This window comes from Elgaria multicarinata, chromosome 3 (assembly GCF_023053635.1).
Source record: "Elgaria multicarinata webbii isolate HBS135686 ecotype San Diego chromosome 3, rElgMul1.1.pri, whole genome shotgun sequence".
Lineage (NCBI taxonomy): Eukaryota > Metazoa > Chordata > Lepidosauria > Squamata > Anguidae > Elgaria > Elgaria multicarinata.
The window spans coordinates 48,307,035-48,323,741 of NC_086173.1; the positions used below are offsets into that span (position 1 = coordinate 48,307,035).

The 16,707-nt window shown below is 45.3% G+C and overlaps 1 protein-coding gene across 2 annotated transcripts in view; it reads right to left on the reverse strand.

The window, feature by feature from the left end:
* PGS1 (phosphatidylglycerophosphate synthase 1) overlaps positions 1 to 16,707 on the reverse strand; it is a 39,733-nt gene that overhangs the window by 6,083 nt on the left and 16,943 nt on the right. For both annotated transcript variants that reach the window (XM_063120138.1, XM_063120137.1), the window contains exons 3-7: positions 15,926 to 16,003; positions 15,032 to 15,131; positions 13,825 to 14,014; positions 13,247 to 13,425; positions 3,754 to 4,287 (exon numbers count right to left, since the gene is read on the reverse strand). In XM_063120138.1, the coding sequence (XP_062976208.1) occupies positions 3,754 to 4,287; positions 13,247 to 13,425; positions 13,825 to 14,014; positions 15,032 to 15,131; positions 15,926 to 16,003 (1,081 nt within the window). The remainder of the gene's footprint in view (positions 1 to 3,753; positions 4,288 to 13,246; positions 13,426 to 13,824; positions 14,015 to 15,031; positions 15,132 to 15,925; positions 16,004 to 16,707) is intronic.

Consider the following 16,707-nt stretch of genomic DNA (forward strand, 5'->3'; position numbering starts at 1 on the left):
GGGAAATCACCACATTCCTTTTTCTCCTACATGCCTCAGAAGAAGCAGGAGGGCAGGGCAGGTAGCAGACTGCCTGCTCTACTGTGGCGGTGGCTTTGTGATTATGCCAGGCTGAATTTACTCACATCATCATGATTCACCTTTCCAGGAGGGGAAATCCAAAGAATTTCTCAATCCTCATTCAGTTGCAATAAAGAAGTTTTATCTCGGTCTCAAATGATACCTTGCACCTGGTTTCATAACTGAGCGAAACGTTTTCTTCCTCCAAGAACATACTTCTCTCTCCTCAGAGGGGGCTTATGACCACACCACCAAAACTCTTCATACCTGCTCAGAGCCTCACTCTCATCTCCTCAGCAGCCTGACCCCCAAACAGGAACCTTTAAATGTCCTTTCAGCCACTAAAGAAAGAATTCCCCCTGCTCTGATTTCAGAGGTGCTTCTGAACCCAACTTGGTTGTTGAAAAAAATGAATTCTAAACAGCACCAATTAAGAATGCCTGCAAACTTCTTGAGCTGGCATATACTGCAAGAGAGCTGTCACCTACACAAGACTCCCACTCCCTGCCAGTACTAGGCAATACGATTGCTCACGGCACCTGCATTTCATGACTGGTATTATTAATCTCAACAGCACTTCTTTCTTTACAAAGCACTTTGCAATTGTCATTTATTTTCAATTTTGCATGGTCCAGGCAGAGCCAGCAGTGTTATGGAAGGATCATGACATTGCTCTGAGCTATTACAGTATTGGCAGAGCCGACTGCGCTCTTTTCCAATGCATGTTTGTTCCCTATCTCGCTTTTTGGATGGCAGAAGCTGAACCAGACTGGGAAGGCATCACCACTAGGAAGCTACATATCTTTTACCCCTCTGTACTCGCAACAGAAGAATCTGCTGCTGCACTAGAAAAGAAAAGATGCCGATTTGGCCACTGCACTTGAAAGGGTTGCTGACAGTAGAGGTCTTAGAATGCATACAATCATAAGCGGTTCTCTTTGTTACCCGCGTGGCCCCATCCCTTGCCATTTCTCATGGCTGCGGCTGAGCACCACTGTGTGGAGACATGAATGTGTTTTCTTAAGAGAAAAAGACTTAGTCAGCAGCACTCCTCACCCCCCACCCTCTTCCCAGAAGCTCTGCAGGAAAGAGGCAAGGAAGATAGCAACATTCCCATAATCATTAACAGCCACGAGCCTCAGACAAACAAAGGCAGGGATCCCTGGAGAAGTGCAGCCTATTAGGACGTGACCTTTGGGATATGCTCAAGGGAACAGAGAGGCCTGCTCAGTTTGCTCTAATCCAATTTATACTGTAAATGACAGACAAGCTCCTCAGTGCAATGGAAAGTAAACTATGGGAACTTCAAAACTTGTTTACTGTCACCATGGAAATACTAGCAAGGGTTAGTGATTAATTACACTCCCTTGCAAGGTTTCTCTTAGGATGTTAGCCCAGGAGCAGCAATAGGGAGCCCAAAGTGACATAGCAGAGGTTCTATCTATTGCTGGCAGCATGTGGCCTCGTCTCAGTGGCCTCCTGTGACACAGCAGTAGGACTTCAGGTCATTTCCATGTGCTTATGGCACACCTTCCCACTCCCATCTACATCCTGAAGATTCATCACACAGTGTTTCCATGTTTGCTCAGTGTCATACCTTCCTCACAGAGAAGGAAGCTGAAGGATTCAATCATTTATTTATTTACTGCATTTTTATACCACCCAATAGCCAAAGCTCTCTGGGCGGTTCACAAAAATCATGATACACCAGTGAAAGGAGGGACCGTCTCTCTGGTGCACATGATTTCAGCATCCCTTTTCAACCCTGCCCCGCAGGGCAAAGGAGCAAAAACTGGCCCACTACACTAAAAGGAGGAATCCTCGTCTCCCCTGTGCACTCAGGTCACCATCTTCCCTGAAGTAGCTTGGTGGGAAAGAAAGATTGGCAGATTGTGGTGTGAGGGTGGGGGGGGGGAAGCAAATTCAGACTACAGACCATTAGTTGCATTTCCCAATTTACACTATAATTGGCCTTCAGATGCCTTCCAGCCACTTCCTTACAGGGAGACAACTTGTACAATTTCCTGTTTTCCCAACTGACTACATCATTGCAGCAGGAAATTAAGAAACAATATCAGACTAAATGACAAGGTCAATAGAGAAATCTAGCATCCAATAGTCTGTTATCTCTTCCTCTCTCCCTATGGAAGGGATGAAAGGCACAGACCTAGTCTCACTCGTATTTGATTTCTATGTGTAGTACTCCTGACTTGAATATGAAGCTTGCTGATGGATTTTACATCTGCTTGTTTGAACAGTTAATCCAAAATTATCAAGATGAACTAATTACCCAAAATATGCCACAACAGTTTTCTGCCAATGTAATGGTGAAATTATAGCTGCTACACTGCTCCTGTGGGTTAAATCTCTTGTTAATATCTACCACAATAGAGGCACTTTAGAGACATGTATCATATCATGACCATTGCCTATCTCTAGCTTTTTTTGATACTACACATAGTCAAACTACCCAAGATGAACGGGGGTAGGGGAGGAGTGGGGTACCGCAGGGCTCAGTCCTGGGCCCAGTGCTCTTCAACATTTTTATTAATGATTTGGACGAGGAGGTGCAGGGAACGCTGATCAAATTTGCAGATGACACAAAATTGGGTGGGATAGCTAATACCCTGGAAGACAGAAACAAACTTCAAAGTGATCTTGATAGGCTGGAGTGCTGGGCTGAAAACAACAGAATGAAATTTAATAGGGATAAATGCCAAGTTCTACATTTAGGGAATAGAAACCAAATGCACAGTTACAAGATGGGGGACACTTGGCTCAGCAATACTACACACGAGAAAGATCTTGGAATTGTTGTAGATCACAAGCTGAATATGAGCCAACAGTGCGATATGGCTGCAAGAAAGGCAAATGCTATTTTGGGCTGCATTAATAGAAGTATAGCTTCCAAATCACGTGAGGTACTGGTTCCTCTCTATTCGGCCCTGGTTAGGCCTCATCTAGAGTATTGCGTCCAGTTCTGGGCTCCACAATTCAAGAAGGACGCAGACAAGCTGGAGCGTGTTCAGAAGAGGGCAACCAGGATGATCAGAGGTCTAGAAACAAAGCCCTATGAAGAGAGAATGAAACAACTGGGCATGTTTAGCCTGGAGAAGAGAAGATTGAGGGGAGACATGATAGCACTCTTCAAATACTTAAAAGGTTGTCACACAGAGGAGGGCCAGGATCTCTTCTCGATCCTCCCAGAGTGCAGGACACGGAATAACGGGCTCAAGTTAAAGGAAGCCAGATTCCGGCTGGACATCAGGAAAAACTTCCTGACTGTTAGAGCAGTGCGACAATGGAATCAGCTACCTAGGGAGGTTGTGGGCTCTCCCACACTAGAGGCCTTCAAGAGGCAGCTGGACAACCATCTGTCAGGGATGCTTTAGGGTGGATTCCTGCATTGAGCAGGGGGTTGGATTCGATGGCCTTGTAGGCCCCTTCCAACTCTGCTATTCTATGATTCTATGATTCTATGAGGAGATTTTGTTTCCAGGTTCTAAGGACCTGGCATGAAAATTACCCAAGTGACAGAGCTGTTCTCCTGAAGCAGATACAGATGGATAACAAAACAGAACTCAGTGCAGCCCAATCTTCAGGTAAAGCAGTCAACTATCTCAGTGGATGAGAAAATTAAGTCTCTTTGAATATTTTAGTTGAATTCAGTGCCTTTACCCTACAATGTCTCACCTTTAGCATGGAACGTCCACCCATTCCTACAATATTCCTGCAACCGGATTCTCTCTTGTTGACCCAGACAACACACCTCGCTGAAGAACTGTCGCTCAATGTGGACATAGGCAGAAGGGATGGCACCTGCCACTCCCTTGGCCCCAAAGAACCCATTGACCTCTGGTGAGGCTAGGAGGATCTGGTACTTTGCCCTGGTGCCTAGAATCAGGTCCATATAGGCTTGCGTGAGGTTGAAGTAGCCTGTGGTGAGATATACATTGGCACCCCGCTCTGTTTCCATCAGGAGGGTCTCTGTGACAATTTCATCTATCTGAATCCCAAACGGTTTCATCTGTATTAGTGGATAAATCCATGTGTCGGGTTCAGGCTGGACATCACCAACTGCCTTTGGATCTTTGGACAATGGAATTTCTCCTTTTGCATGGTTGCTATGGAAAGTCTGAGTATGTAGTTGCTCTTGCCTGGTCTTTGCAGAGTTGATCACTTCCATCACTCTCCTATTCGCTGCTTCACAATAAGCCATCTTGTCACCTGAGGACATGAATAAGCGATTTAATGAAAGACAACATAATACAGCATTACCTGTACAAATGCAGGGGAATTTATAAAGAGATCAGGATATTATCAGTATGATTCCTGCAAGCCAGAAATTATGGAGACTAAATCATCTCTGGACATGGGGAGGAATACATATATCCCAAAAGAAACCTGTACCCAAAATGGTACCAGCATTTCTGAATGCTATTTGCCATTTCAAGAGTGAGCAACAGCAATGAGTGGAGCTATTCCTTCTTTCTAGTATAGAGGACTTACCAAATCTGACATTTCCAATTCTTACTACTCCGTTCATGTATAGGCAAATTACACAGCCTTAGCTTGAATTAAAGGGCAGTACAACACTGATAGAAATGCACATAATTGCATCTCACTGCAGAAAAAGGCAAGATGGGGCTAAAAAACCAACAACAACACAGGAAGTCTCTTCATCAGACCTGCTTAAGGAAACCGTAGACATCTGGGCCATAATGGATGATTTCATCTATTCCAGTTCTCCGAATTAAGATAAGAGATATATTTTCTTTCTCCTGTTGCTTCAGCCTGTTACTGGACACATGGGATTCAACCCCCACCCCCTTTCCCCCCAAATATCTTCATCTGTATTACACAGCAACAGATTTCACATACCCATCATCAAGTGACCACATTACACTCTGAGAACAAGAGCTTGGTTGTGACATTATAGCTTACCACAAACTTTTAATTAAGTGAGCTTGAGCCCAGTGGAAGAAATCTCAGGTTGAACTGAAGCATACTTAGACCAAGTAGTAACAGCACCCTCTCTTCGAAAATATAGAAGCCAGCAGTTATTCAGATCCACCTTTAATACCATTTGGGACACTCAGGCAGAGAACATGGAGATTATGACTAGCACACCATTTCAAACTTATCCACTCTAGATTGATATTTTACACTGGGTACAAACTTGTAGTGTAAATCCAATCCATCATAATTACTTTTATATCAGAAATATGTCCCACTGACTTCAGTGTCAATTATCCCCAAGTATGTGTGCACAGGACTGCAACTTTAGTTTACAAAGAGATTCCTGTATCACCATCTTAAGGCTGCCCTGTATTGCAGACAGGACTTTAACCGAGCCCTTTACCAGCATCATCTTTTCTCCTGCTCCCTTTTTTGTTTGTTCGTTTGGTTTAACATCTAGCCTGATGAATATTTCTGCAAAATGCAAGAGCTAGATTACTATTTTGCATTTTTTAGTTAGTCTTTATAAAGGAATATTACTGCTTGGATTTTACATACCAACAGAATTTCCTACATTTTTTGTTTAAGGAATTCTAGACTGACATTATTTGGTTTAATGCTATGGAGGAGGAAAAGTGACTGTTCAACAGTTACTTCAGCGCTGATTCTACATGACCCATTTTATGAATAGTTACACTCAAGATTCTATTTTAAAGTGATAAGAGCTCACTAGAATTGTTAACAAAGAGAGTCAGTTGGCAAAAGGATCAATCCCCTCTTCTAACAAGAGTCAGTTCTTTTGATCTCATTTGAGCATCTGATCACTTTCCAATCCAGTAGGTAGGAGAAACACTTTTCAACTTCGTTTGAAGCAGCTGCAAGTAACTTTTGAGACTGTCTTATGCACTACCTATCTTCTGAAGAATGCATGTCCCTTTTCCTTGTGTGCAAGGGTCAGGGCCAAATTCCTAACAGAAATCATTACATGAAAGAAGGTGTAAGGGCCGACAGAACATGGAAAAATACACAAACACTTCCAACTGGAAAAAAATTGGTTCAAACCAGAGCAAGAGCTAAAGCAATCCCCCATCACTCAAGGCAAAGAAGATTCCACATGTGACAGTAATTTAACAAGCAGAATTTAGTATATGTGAAGGACAAAAAAAGGAGCCCTTTGGTAATTAGTTAATAATGATAGTAGTAGTAGTAGCAATATCAAATTAAATGGAGGTGGAGCAAAGATTCACACACAAGCCAAAAGGAAGAGTCAAATCTGTGATGGGCATGTTTTTTTGTAGGCAAATTTGTGTGAGCTAATCCAGAAAACAAACACTTGAGGGCAGTCCCCCCTCACCTATTCCCATTGCATTTACTTTTGTAAAACTCGCACCTGACCAGAGAAATCTCAGCAACTGAGCTGCCAGGAAGGTGTCTCAACAGTTGACAGTGCTTGGAAAACACCTCCCAAGGGAATGTGACAGCCCAGTACCTTACACTTTATAGTAAAGGTGCACTTTCTTCATCCTCTAACACAGGAAAAGTATTCTCTCTTAGTACATGATAATCTCCATGCACAAACTCTTTGGCAAATGCTATGGCAATACTGGGAGTTGTTTGTTTTTTTAAAAAAAACCTTTCCTCCCACCCAGCCTTCCCGTATTCAGGAAACATCTGAATGCAAGGTTACAAAAACTATTTACCAACATATAATATATCCTGCCATCAGAATGTTTAGCACTACCTTTGGCTCCACAGGATACACCCAAACAACACGTACTATAAACCCTTGGAATACAATTACATCCCATATCACAATGCAATTTGTTAACCCCATCATTGTTATTCCTATCTCAACATGTCTGTACCCAATTGTATTTGTAACCCTGATAACCTCATTGGCAGAGAGTTAGTCCCAATTCCCAGTGGCTGAGCTAGATTACTTCCTTTCTCATACAAGAAACACCCCCACCTGAACACGCCAAAGACATGCATCTCCAGGGGCCAGGCTGACAACCTATCACGAGAGAGCCATAGCTCCATTGTTTAGCACATGCATTACAGACAGATGATTCCTGGGTTCAATCCCCAGCATCTCCAGTGAAAAGGATATTGGCTACTCTTTAACAGAAGCTCTCCAAGACTTTCCTAGCCTTGCCCCCAGAGATCCTCCTCTCTCTTTTTTTTAAACAGAGATGGGAAAGGTTGAGCTTGGAACCTTCTTTATACTCTGTTCGCACAAGAGGCATTCCTTTTCTCTTTGAAAATACTTGAAAGGAGTTTGCTTGTACCTTGATATGCAGGTTGCTTACCTGTAACTGTAGTTCTTCGAGTGGTCATCTATGCATTCACACATATGGGCTTTGCGCCTGCGCAGAGACCAGACCGGAACCTTCTCTAGCTGAGTGGAACGTTTTTGGCGGGAACCCCTCCCCCCACGCTACCGCGCATGTCCATGGGGTTCCCGCCCTTACCTCAGTTTACAGGAGTCCGACGTTGTGCCCCCATAAACATGAGTGTAAATAAAGTAAAGTACATTCCACAATAAAACAGTGTCATTTGTAAGTCTCACACCACCAAGTGGGGATGGTGGGTGGGTTGTGTGAATGCATAGATGACCACTCGAAGAACTACAGTTACAGGTAAGCAACCTGCATTTCTTCTTCGTGGTCTCTATGCATCACACATATGGGCGAATAGCGAGCTGACATACCTTTGGAGGTGGGTTGGTGCATCATCTGAAGATCTCTGAAAGCACTGTCCTCCCAAATGAGCAGTCCTGCCTCGCACGGGTGTCCAAACTGTAGTGCTTGACAAACGTGGATGGAGTGGACCACGTTGCGGCTCTACAGACTTCAGTCAGTGGAACACCTCTGGTGAAAGCCACCGACGTTGAAACAGCTCTGGTGGAATGAGCTGTTACAGGTTTCACTAACTCTAATTTAGCAATAGAGTAGGCCAATTCTATTGTCTCCACTATCCAGCGTGACAGTCGTTGGCAGGAGACAGGGAGTCCCTTAGAAGGCTCACCATAACAAATAAACAGTTGCTTTGTCTTTCTAAATGTCTCTGTCCTGTCTTTGTAAAAAGCAAGAGCCCTTCTTACATCCAGAGTATGCAAAGAAGACTCAAGAGGTGTAGTTGGATTAGGAAAGAAAGCAGGTAAAGAAATATGCTGGGACAGATGAAAAGTAGACACTACCTTAGGCAGGAAGGCTGGGTCTGTGCGTAGCACAACCTTGTCCTTATGAAAGATAGTGTATGGAACATCTATCCTAAGAGCTTTAAGCTCACTTGCACGTCTTGCTGATGTGATGGCTACTAAAAAGACAGTCTTTAAAGTAAGCAGCCTAAGGTCTGTCGAAGCCATGGGCTCGAAGGGCTTGCGTGTCAATGCCTGTAGCACAACTGACAGGCTCCAAGGCGGCACGATAGTCTTCACAGTCGGTATCGTGTTCTTCAGACCTTTCAGAAATTTCTTGGTTGTTGGATGGGTAAAAGGTGTAAAACCATCCACACCCCGGTGAAAAGATGTAATCGCAGCAAGGTGAACCCTGATGGATGCGAGCTTAAGTCCCTGCTGGAAAAGTGTCAATAAATAATTAAGGATGAAGGGTAAGTGGCAAGATTCTGGTGTTTGATCTTGTACTGAAGCAAAGTTCCGAAATCTTTGCCACTTTGCTGCATAAGTTTTCCTAGTGGAAGGCTTTAGTGCTGCCAATATAATGTGATCCACAGTCAAAGTTCTAGTTGCAGAGGAGGAGTTGTTGTTATCCTCCATGCAGTCATCTTGAGGGTCGACAGATCTGCGTGTCGAACCCTGCCCTGGTGTCGAGACAGTAGCTTCGGTGTCGACGGGAGCCTGATGTAATCCCCTCTCGATAACCGAAGAGCGTGTGAGAACCACGTCTGTCGAGGCCACCACGGCGTGATCAGGATGCAATCGGAGTTGTCCATCTGGATCTTGGCTATCACTCTTGTCAACAGTGGAAAGGGAGGAAACATGTACAGGAGATTTCCTCTCCAAGTTCTGGTGAAAGCGTCTCCTAGAGAGCGCTTTCCTCTTCCTGCCCTGCTGCAAAACTTGGCGCAGACTGCGTTGTCCTCGGTAGCGAAGACATCGACAACAGGGCGGCCCCAGTACCGAAAAAGGCTTTCCCGCACTTCGACGTCGAGCTCCCACTCGTGGTCGACATGGAAGGATCTGCTGAGAGAGTCCGCAAAGACGTTCTCCTTGCCGGCTACATGGATCGCAGTCAGGTAAGTCCTTCTCTTTATGCACCAGTTCCATATCCTGAGTGCAGAACGGTTCAGGGGGTGTGATCTTGTTCCACCCTGCCTGTTGATGTATGCCACTACAGTAGTATTGTCTGTCGCGATCAAGACATTCTTGCCCTCGATCATCTGTGCAAATGCTTTTACTGCATTTTCTACTGCCAGGAGTTCGAGATGGTTGATGTGATGCTCCCTCTGTGATCGAGGCCAACGACCCTGAGAGGTTAAGGAGCTGCAATGGGCTCCCCATCCTTCTAAGGATGCATCCGTCGTGATCGTTACCGAAGGCGCCTGTTGTTGGAATGGAACGCCTTCGAGAAGAGTCGACATCGAGAACCACCATTTCAGCGATGCCCTGACTTGCTTCGGTAACGAAAGGTAAGTTCGTCGAGCATTGAGCCTGAGATCGAAAGTTCTTAAAAACCAGGCCTGCAATACCCTCATTCTGAGTCTTGCAAACCTGATGACTGCCGTAGTGGCTGCCATCAGGCCTAATAGTCTCTGGACTGTCCAAGCCGATACTTTCCGCCGGCTCTCGATGTCGATGGCTAACTGCTGCAAGGTGTTTGCCCTGGTTGAAGGTAAGTATGCTCTCCCGTCTCGAGAGGATAGGGTTACCCCTATGAAGTCCAATCTCTGCTGTGGAGTCAAAATGGACTTTTCGTGGTTGACCCACAGCCCCAACGAGTCCAACAGGTTGAGGGTGGTTAGTATATCCGACTGGAGCGCCTCGCTGCTGTCCGCTACGAGAAGCCAATCGTCCAGGTACGGATAAACACAAATGCCTTTCTGCCTTAGGTGGGCGCATACCACCGCCATGACCTTCGTGAAGACTCTCGGTGCCGTGGCCAACCCGAATGGAAGAACGGTGAACTGGTACTGGGATGCACCGATCGAAAACCGCAGGTAAGCTTGATGCGACTTCCTGATGGAAATGTGGAAGTACGCATCCTTCAGATCCACCACTGCGAACCAAACTCCTTCTTGTAGAAGCTGCAAAATTGAAGTAACCGTTGTCATACGGAACTTCTTCGGGATGATGAACTCGTTCAGTTGTCTTAAGTCCATGATCGGTCGAAGACCTCCATCTTTCTTCGGGACCGTGAAGTAACGGGAGAAAAAACCTTGGTTGATTTCCTCTGTAGGTACGGAAGAGATGGCTCCTTTCGATAGCAAGGTCTGTACCTCGAGTAGCAGAGGAGGGGATGGAGTCGTTACTTTCACGCCGGAAAAAGGAGGAAGGGCATCGAGCTCGATGGCATAGCCCGAATTGATGATAGTGAGCACCCAGGAGTCCGATGTTATTGACTCCCATTGATGGTAATGGGGTGCTAGGCGGTTCGCAAAAGGGGGTGGATCTGGAGCCGAGGAGTCAAACCCGCTGCTTCTTAGAGAAGTCGGGCTGACGTTTTTCCTGTTGGAAACGGCTCTGATAAGGCCGTTTCCTTTGAAGTTGTTGCTGCTGCTGCCTTGGTTGCTGGTATTGGGGCCGTTGTTGTTGTGGAAGAGGTCTTATCCATCTTTTCTGTCGGTATTGAGTCTGTGGAGGAGGAGCAGTAAACCCCATCTTTTTAGCTGTTGTTCTCGCCTTGTAGATAGAGTCCAGCGTCTCGTCGGTCTTTGTATTAAATAGACCTTCGCCATCGAATGGCATGCTCTCTATCCTCCACTTCGTTTCTTGAGTAAGATTGGCTGATCTGAGCCAAGCGTGCCTCCTCAAAGAAATGGCCCCCATCATCGACTTTGAGTGGCAATCCACCTGGTGTCGAGCGGTAGATAATTGCTGCCTTGCTATGGCTGTCGCTTCATTCTGAAATACTCTCGCGAGCTCCTTCTTATCCTCCGGAAGATGTTCGCATAGAGAACCCATCTTTTCCCAAAGGAAAATCTGATATCTCGCCATAGTTGCCTCGTACGCCGATGCTCTGATGCCCAAAGATGAGGACGAGTAAACTCTCCTGCCAGTTTGGTCCAATTTTCTCCCCTCTCTGTCGACAGGTGCAGAATGAGTCTTTTGTGACTGTCCCTGTGCCGATTCCACTACAATTGAATTCGGCTTAGGATGCTGAAGCAAAAATTGTGCATCCTCTTCCTTAACTTTATAGAGTGTCTCCAATCTCTTTGATGTTGCCTGTGTCACTGCCGGGGTTTTCCATGACAGTTGAGCCGTTTGTTTCAAGGCTTGAGGAACAGGAATGGCCAAACGTTGGTTCGTTGTCGACTGAAACACATCATAGATTGGGTCGACTACCGATTCATCTGTTTCCTGTATGTCAAGTCCCAATGCTTTGGACATCCTAAGCATATGGTCCGAAAAACGTACCATATCGTCCGAAGGCGAGGATGGATCGGCATCTTCGATTGCATCGTCTGGTGAAGGAGCAGCTGGGGCAACTGAATGTTGAGATTCAGAATCAGAAGGATAGCTATCCTCTGGTGATGATAACGTCACCACTTGCAGACCATGTTGTTCGTCTTGCGGCAGCACAGTAACGGATGCAGCAGATGGTATTGCTTGCTGTGCACGGTGTCGAGGCGTCGATACCGTCGACATTAACTGAGCGGATGGAGAAGGCAGAGGCAACTGGCAGACTCTTGTTGTTGGAGGAGGTTGTGCATAATAACCTTCCTGCTGGTAGTAACCTTGATCCCCTTGAAAATATTGTTGAGGACGGTATCTTTCCCAGTCATAATATCTAGACTGGGAATCAGAGTACTGCGATGCCCTGTCCCAATCTGTTCTTGAGGTCCGTCTCGGGGAAGGCTGTACGAGTTCTTGCGGCCTCATAGGTTGCCGAGCGGACGTTACCGACACTGAATCCCGAATTTCACCCTCTGATAAACTTGGAGGGCATGTCGGTACCGTGGCCGTCGGTACTGACATAGATCTTGGTACCGAAGGTGACCTCGGTATCGAAGTGGTCGGTACGGCAGGAGGCGTGGAATGGCTCTTGGCCGATTCCCGATGTCGAGGTGACGGTACGGTGGATTTCTCCACATCCCTCTTTTTCTTCTTCTTCTTTTTCTTCTCCGGCTCAGAAGAAGATATCAGAGTTCTGGCTGTTTTAGGGATTGTCTTAGCCATAGAACTCGATAAAGACCGACCAGGCGTGAGGGGTATCTCAGCCCTATTTGCTCTGGTCTGCACTTCAGTGCTATGGTCTGACGGTTTCTCCGCAACAGTCTTTGTAACTGCCGTTTTACGGGCAACAGACTTATGAACCGCCGTTCTTTCCATCGAAGGGGCCTCTGTGGCCTTGAGAGCCTTCTCCCAAAGTACGGAGCGGAGTCGGTCTGCTCGGTGTTTTCTGGTTTGTTTGGTAAAAGACATACAATGGTGGCAGGTCTCTACCACATGTCCCTCTCCCAAACAGATAATGCACAAAGAATGGCCGTCAGACGGAGGGAGCTTAGCTCCGCACTTGACGCACTTTCTAAATGGTGCTTTGATTGCCATAAAGGCCTCACACGACCGAAGTCGCTGAGGAGAAATCTAACTACAAAAATCTTTTTTTTTTTTTTTTTTTATATAGATAAAGAGAGAAAAAGGACGAAAAAGAAGAAAGCTGAAGAAAAGGTAAGTTAGAAAAGTATTTTAAATAGATCAACAGAGAAAACGCTAGAGGTAAAGTTTTTCGGTCTAGGCACAACGGCGGACGACGAAGAACTGAGGTAAGGGCGGGAACCCCATGGACATGCGCGGTAGCGTGGGGGGAGGGGTTCCCGCCAAAAACGTTCCACTCAGCTAGAGAAGGTTCCGGTCTGGTCTCTGCGCAGGCGCAAAGCCCATATGTGTGATGCATAGAGACCACGAAGAAGAACCTAAAGATACACAAGTGGAAACTCAGTTGACCAGGCGAGTCCAGCTACTCCCCAGACCTTTGAGCACTGAAAGAGCAGGTGACACCAACTAAAACATACCTCTACCAATTCTTTTGCTAAATGGTCCTCCTACCTTGGTAAGGATGCACCATCCCCTCCATCACTTTGACTGTATCATCTTGCTGTAACTGCAAGGACACATCCCCAACAGCATCTACTAGCTCAGTGAAAAAATCTGCAATCTCAGGTGAGTCTTGTAGGAACACATAGCGATCTTGACGATTGGTGAAGTAGGAGTCACTCAAGTTGGCTCTGGAGAAGGAAAGGAGGGGAAATGCCAGACGTTAGCTGAGAATGGCAACAGAAAGATATTCCCAAGTCACATAAGTATGGCATAGCTGAAAAAGACGACATATAATAACATTTAAGGAAGTTCACCAATACCTGTAGGCAGAGGTTGCCTTCTTGAACAACCTCCCCAATCCTGCTTGGCTAAAATTGTGACACATTACAGGACACTTCTTCAATAGCAACAGTGGCAATGTTCCAGTAATGAGAAAGTGAAAAAATGCTACACTGCACTGTCTCCAGAACAGGCGGCAAGATTAGTTGTATGCTCTTTCTTCATGGATTTTCTTCTTAACTGGACATCAAATAGCTCCCCCAAACATCCCCATGTTAGCCATAATTTCCTTGTATCAAGAGACTCACCCACTCAAGATCACATTATCATCAAAGAGATAGACCTTGATATGCTGCAACCCGATGGTCTCATTGAAACGTTCAGGGATCAGGAGTCTGAGAAGACCACGCAGATTAGGAGTGTGAAAGAGAGAGATGCGGACCTGCTCTGGAAACCTCCTCAGGAGTGGAAGGAGCATGGTCCGAGAGTTCTTCCGGCCTGAGAGACAGAAGGAAATGGATTTGCTGGGACCCCAGTAATACATGCAGTATCCACAACAATTTTATCTATTTGAATTTAAGCTTCTTTAAGGGCACATTCCTATCTGGATGCCAACCAGCTTCAAAAATCAAGAGGTTGGTGGGCATCCTATGCAGGGCAGGAGGAGTGCGGAGGCAACTGTTGCTTCTGTGCTCCTGTCACCCTGCATTTTCACTAGAAGGGTGATTTTGCGTGCCTAGCTAGGGCTCTGCAGAGCTGGAGGGAAGGAGACTCGGAAGCCAGGGGGGATTCATAAACCAGCTGACCTAGTTTCCTCCCCTCCCCGTCCACAGAACTGCCCCCATCCCACCTCTCTGAGTTCACATTTGCAAGCTTATAGAGGCAACTGGTGCCGTTCTCTCCACACCGGCTGTGAGCGGGAGGGGAGCTCAGACTCCTAGGTCTGAGGTTGGGGCGCTGGCTCTGGCCTCAGATCCAGGAATCTGAAGTATCCTATGCCCCCCTCCCCCAGATTCTGTCTAGGGGTCATAGGATCATCTCTAAGCCATATTTTACAGCACTTGATGTTTGGCATTTGAAGATCATCAACAGATAATTACTTCTTGTCAGGACTGACATGTATGTGCCCTACTATGGCTGCAGTAACAGTAATTCAGAGAAGTAGGAAGAACTACATTTCTAATACTGCCACAAACTGTGATAACATGAAACTCAAGTAGAGAGATTTGGAGTACCAAGACTTATTCTTGGCCAACATAGAAGCTAACATCAGGAATATTTTGCTCAGATTTTATAGATGAAAGTTCTACCTATGATTTTTAAGGTTCTTCAGCTGCATTCAGACTTAGTTTAAACATTTCAAGAAGAACATTCTGGCTTTTGATCATTGATCCTAAGCAAAGGCTCAAATCCTCTAATTTTATCACAGCTCTTTTGAACAGAAGTATCTAATCTAACTACCCTAGTCCAGTTACATGAGACGAGGTTGTGACCAAACAACATACACATACTAACCCCGAGATCCCCTTGTGAAGTCTAATAGAATGGATACTCTAAGATTGGAAGGCCCACATCCCTGCAAGGACCTCTCCAAAGCCATTTCAATGCAATCCACCTACAGGACAAGACAGGCATTATTATTATCATTATTATTTCATTTCTATATCACCCAATTGCTGAAGCTCTCTGTGAAAGCACAAGGCAGCCTTCCTCCCAAGTGTCCCACATGCTCAGAAGTGAGGTGTGTATAATGTAAACAAAACACCAGAAGTACAAAGAACACCAATTTTCTGAGCACAAATATTACTCCTAAGCCTTCTCTCAAGTCTGTACACCTGCCATTGCTAGACATCTACCCACCTGCCCACACCCCAAAGTGGGAAAGGATTAGTGGTTCCCATTGACTGCAGATTTGGCTTTGTTCTCCTGATACAGTTATTTTAGCACTGGGCAAAGATTAACTTAGTTACAAAGTACAGAGTTTAGGGCCTTTAATGCTTGTAACAGTAGCATCACTGGAGATTATCAAAACAAAATATTTATCCCCAGCATTCCTCATTAGTTAGAAGTAAGGCTCTAGAAAGGTTAAAGGAGTGCTAAATAGAACAATCACTCTTAGCAAAGAAAGGAGGCATAGAGAAAAGAACTGTGAATAGACATGCACATCCTATAGCCGATGTGCATGGCACACAATCAAAAACTGGCATAACTACAAAGAACACTTGCTATCACTGAAGACAATGCCAGTGTACAGCAAACTGGCTATCAACAGAAAATCCCAGCAATAAAATGAAAGGACAGAGATTAAGCCTGTGAATTAAGGACTTTTAAAAAATAGAGACTGGATACCATCTCTTTAACCAGTTATTTCTTGAATATCTGCACCCCCATCCCAGCTCAAACACTTACTAGTTCCTTCTCCAATGGTCCCGTTCCAAGGTAGAGTGAAGCCAAAACTACTCGCTGCTTGGCCATCTTTATCTGTCCCTGAGAGAGAGAAGTTTAGGTTAACTCAACTGTCTGTCATGTGGAACACGCAAGTTCCTTCCAAAGAACTCCCAATACAGTGCTTAATTTATACAGTGAGGAGGTTACACAGCTGTGAGGGACAGACATTCTGCACATGCACATCTTCTTCAGTCAACTAAAGGTGCAGAAAAAGACAGGCCCAGCCAATACTAATATTCCACTTGCTATATCCAATATTGCAGGCTCTCCCTTTTCTCACTTGTATTGTTATGCAAAGTTGATGCTTCTCCATTTTTACTAGCATTTTTTGCTAAGCAATCTCCAAATGAGACAAAGGGCTTGAAAGCCACTGGTTTTTAAACCAGCAGGAACATTCCTCAATTAAAAATCAGGCACAACCAGCTGCCTAAAAACTCTCATAGAACAAAACAACAACAAAAACATTAGATTAAGAGGATGACAAGCAAAACAAAGCTGCTTTCCAGATATTCACAGCACAACACAAAGCTTGCATGACACTGAGGAACAGTTATTTCTGGATCCAAGCAGGAAGTTAGCTGTAGGGAAGCCATATTTATTACATGCCAATCCCCCAGGCAGCTACACTTTGCACCAGCTTAACTGTGCAAGACAGAGTACTGGGATTTCCCCAATGCCACTTTTCTTCAAATGTCAGCATATTTTCCCTATAATGCAATGAGTGACCAGACACAAAAGAGGAC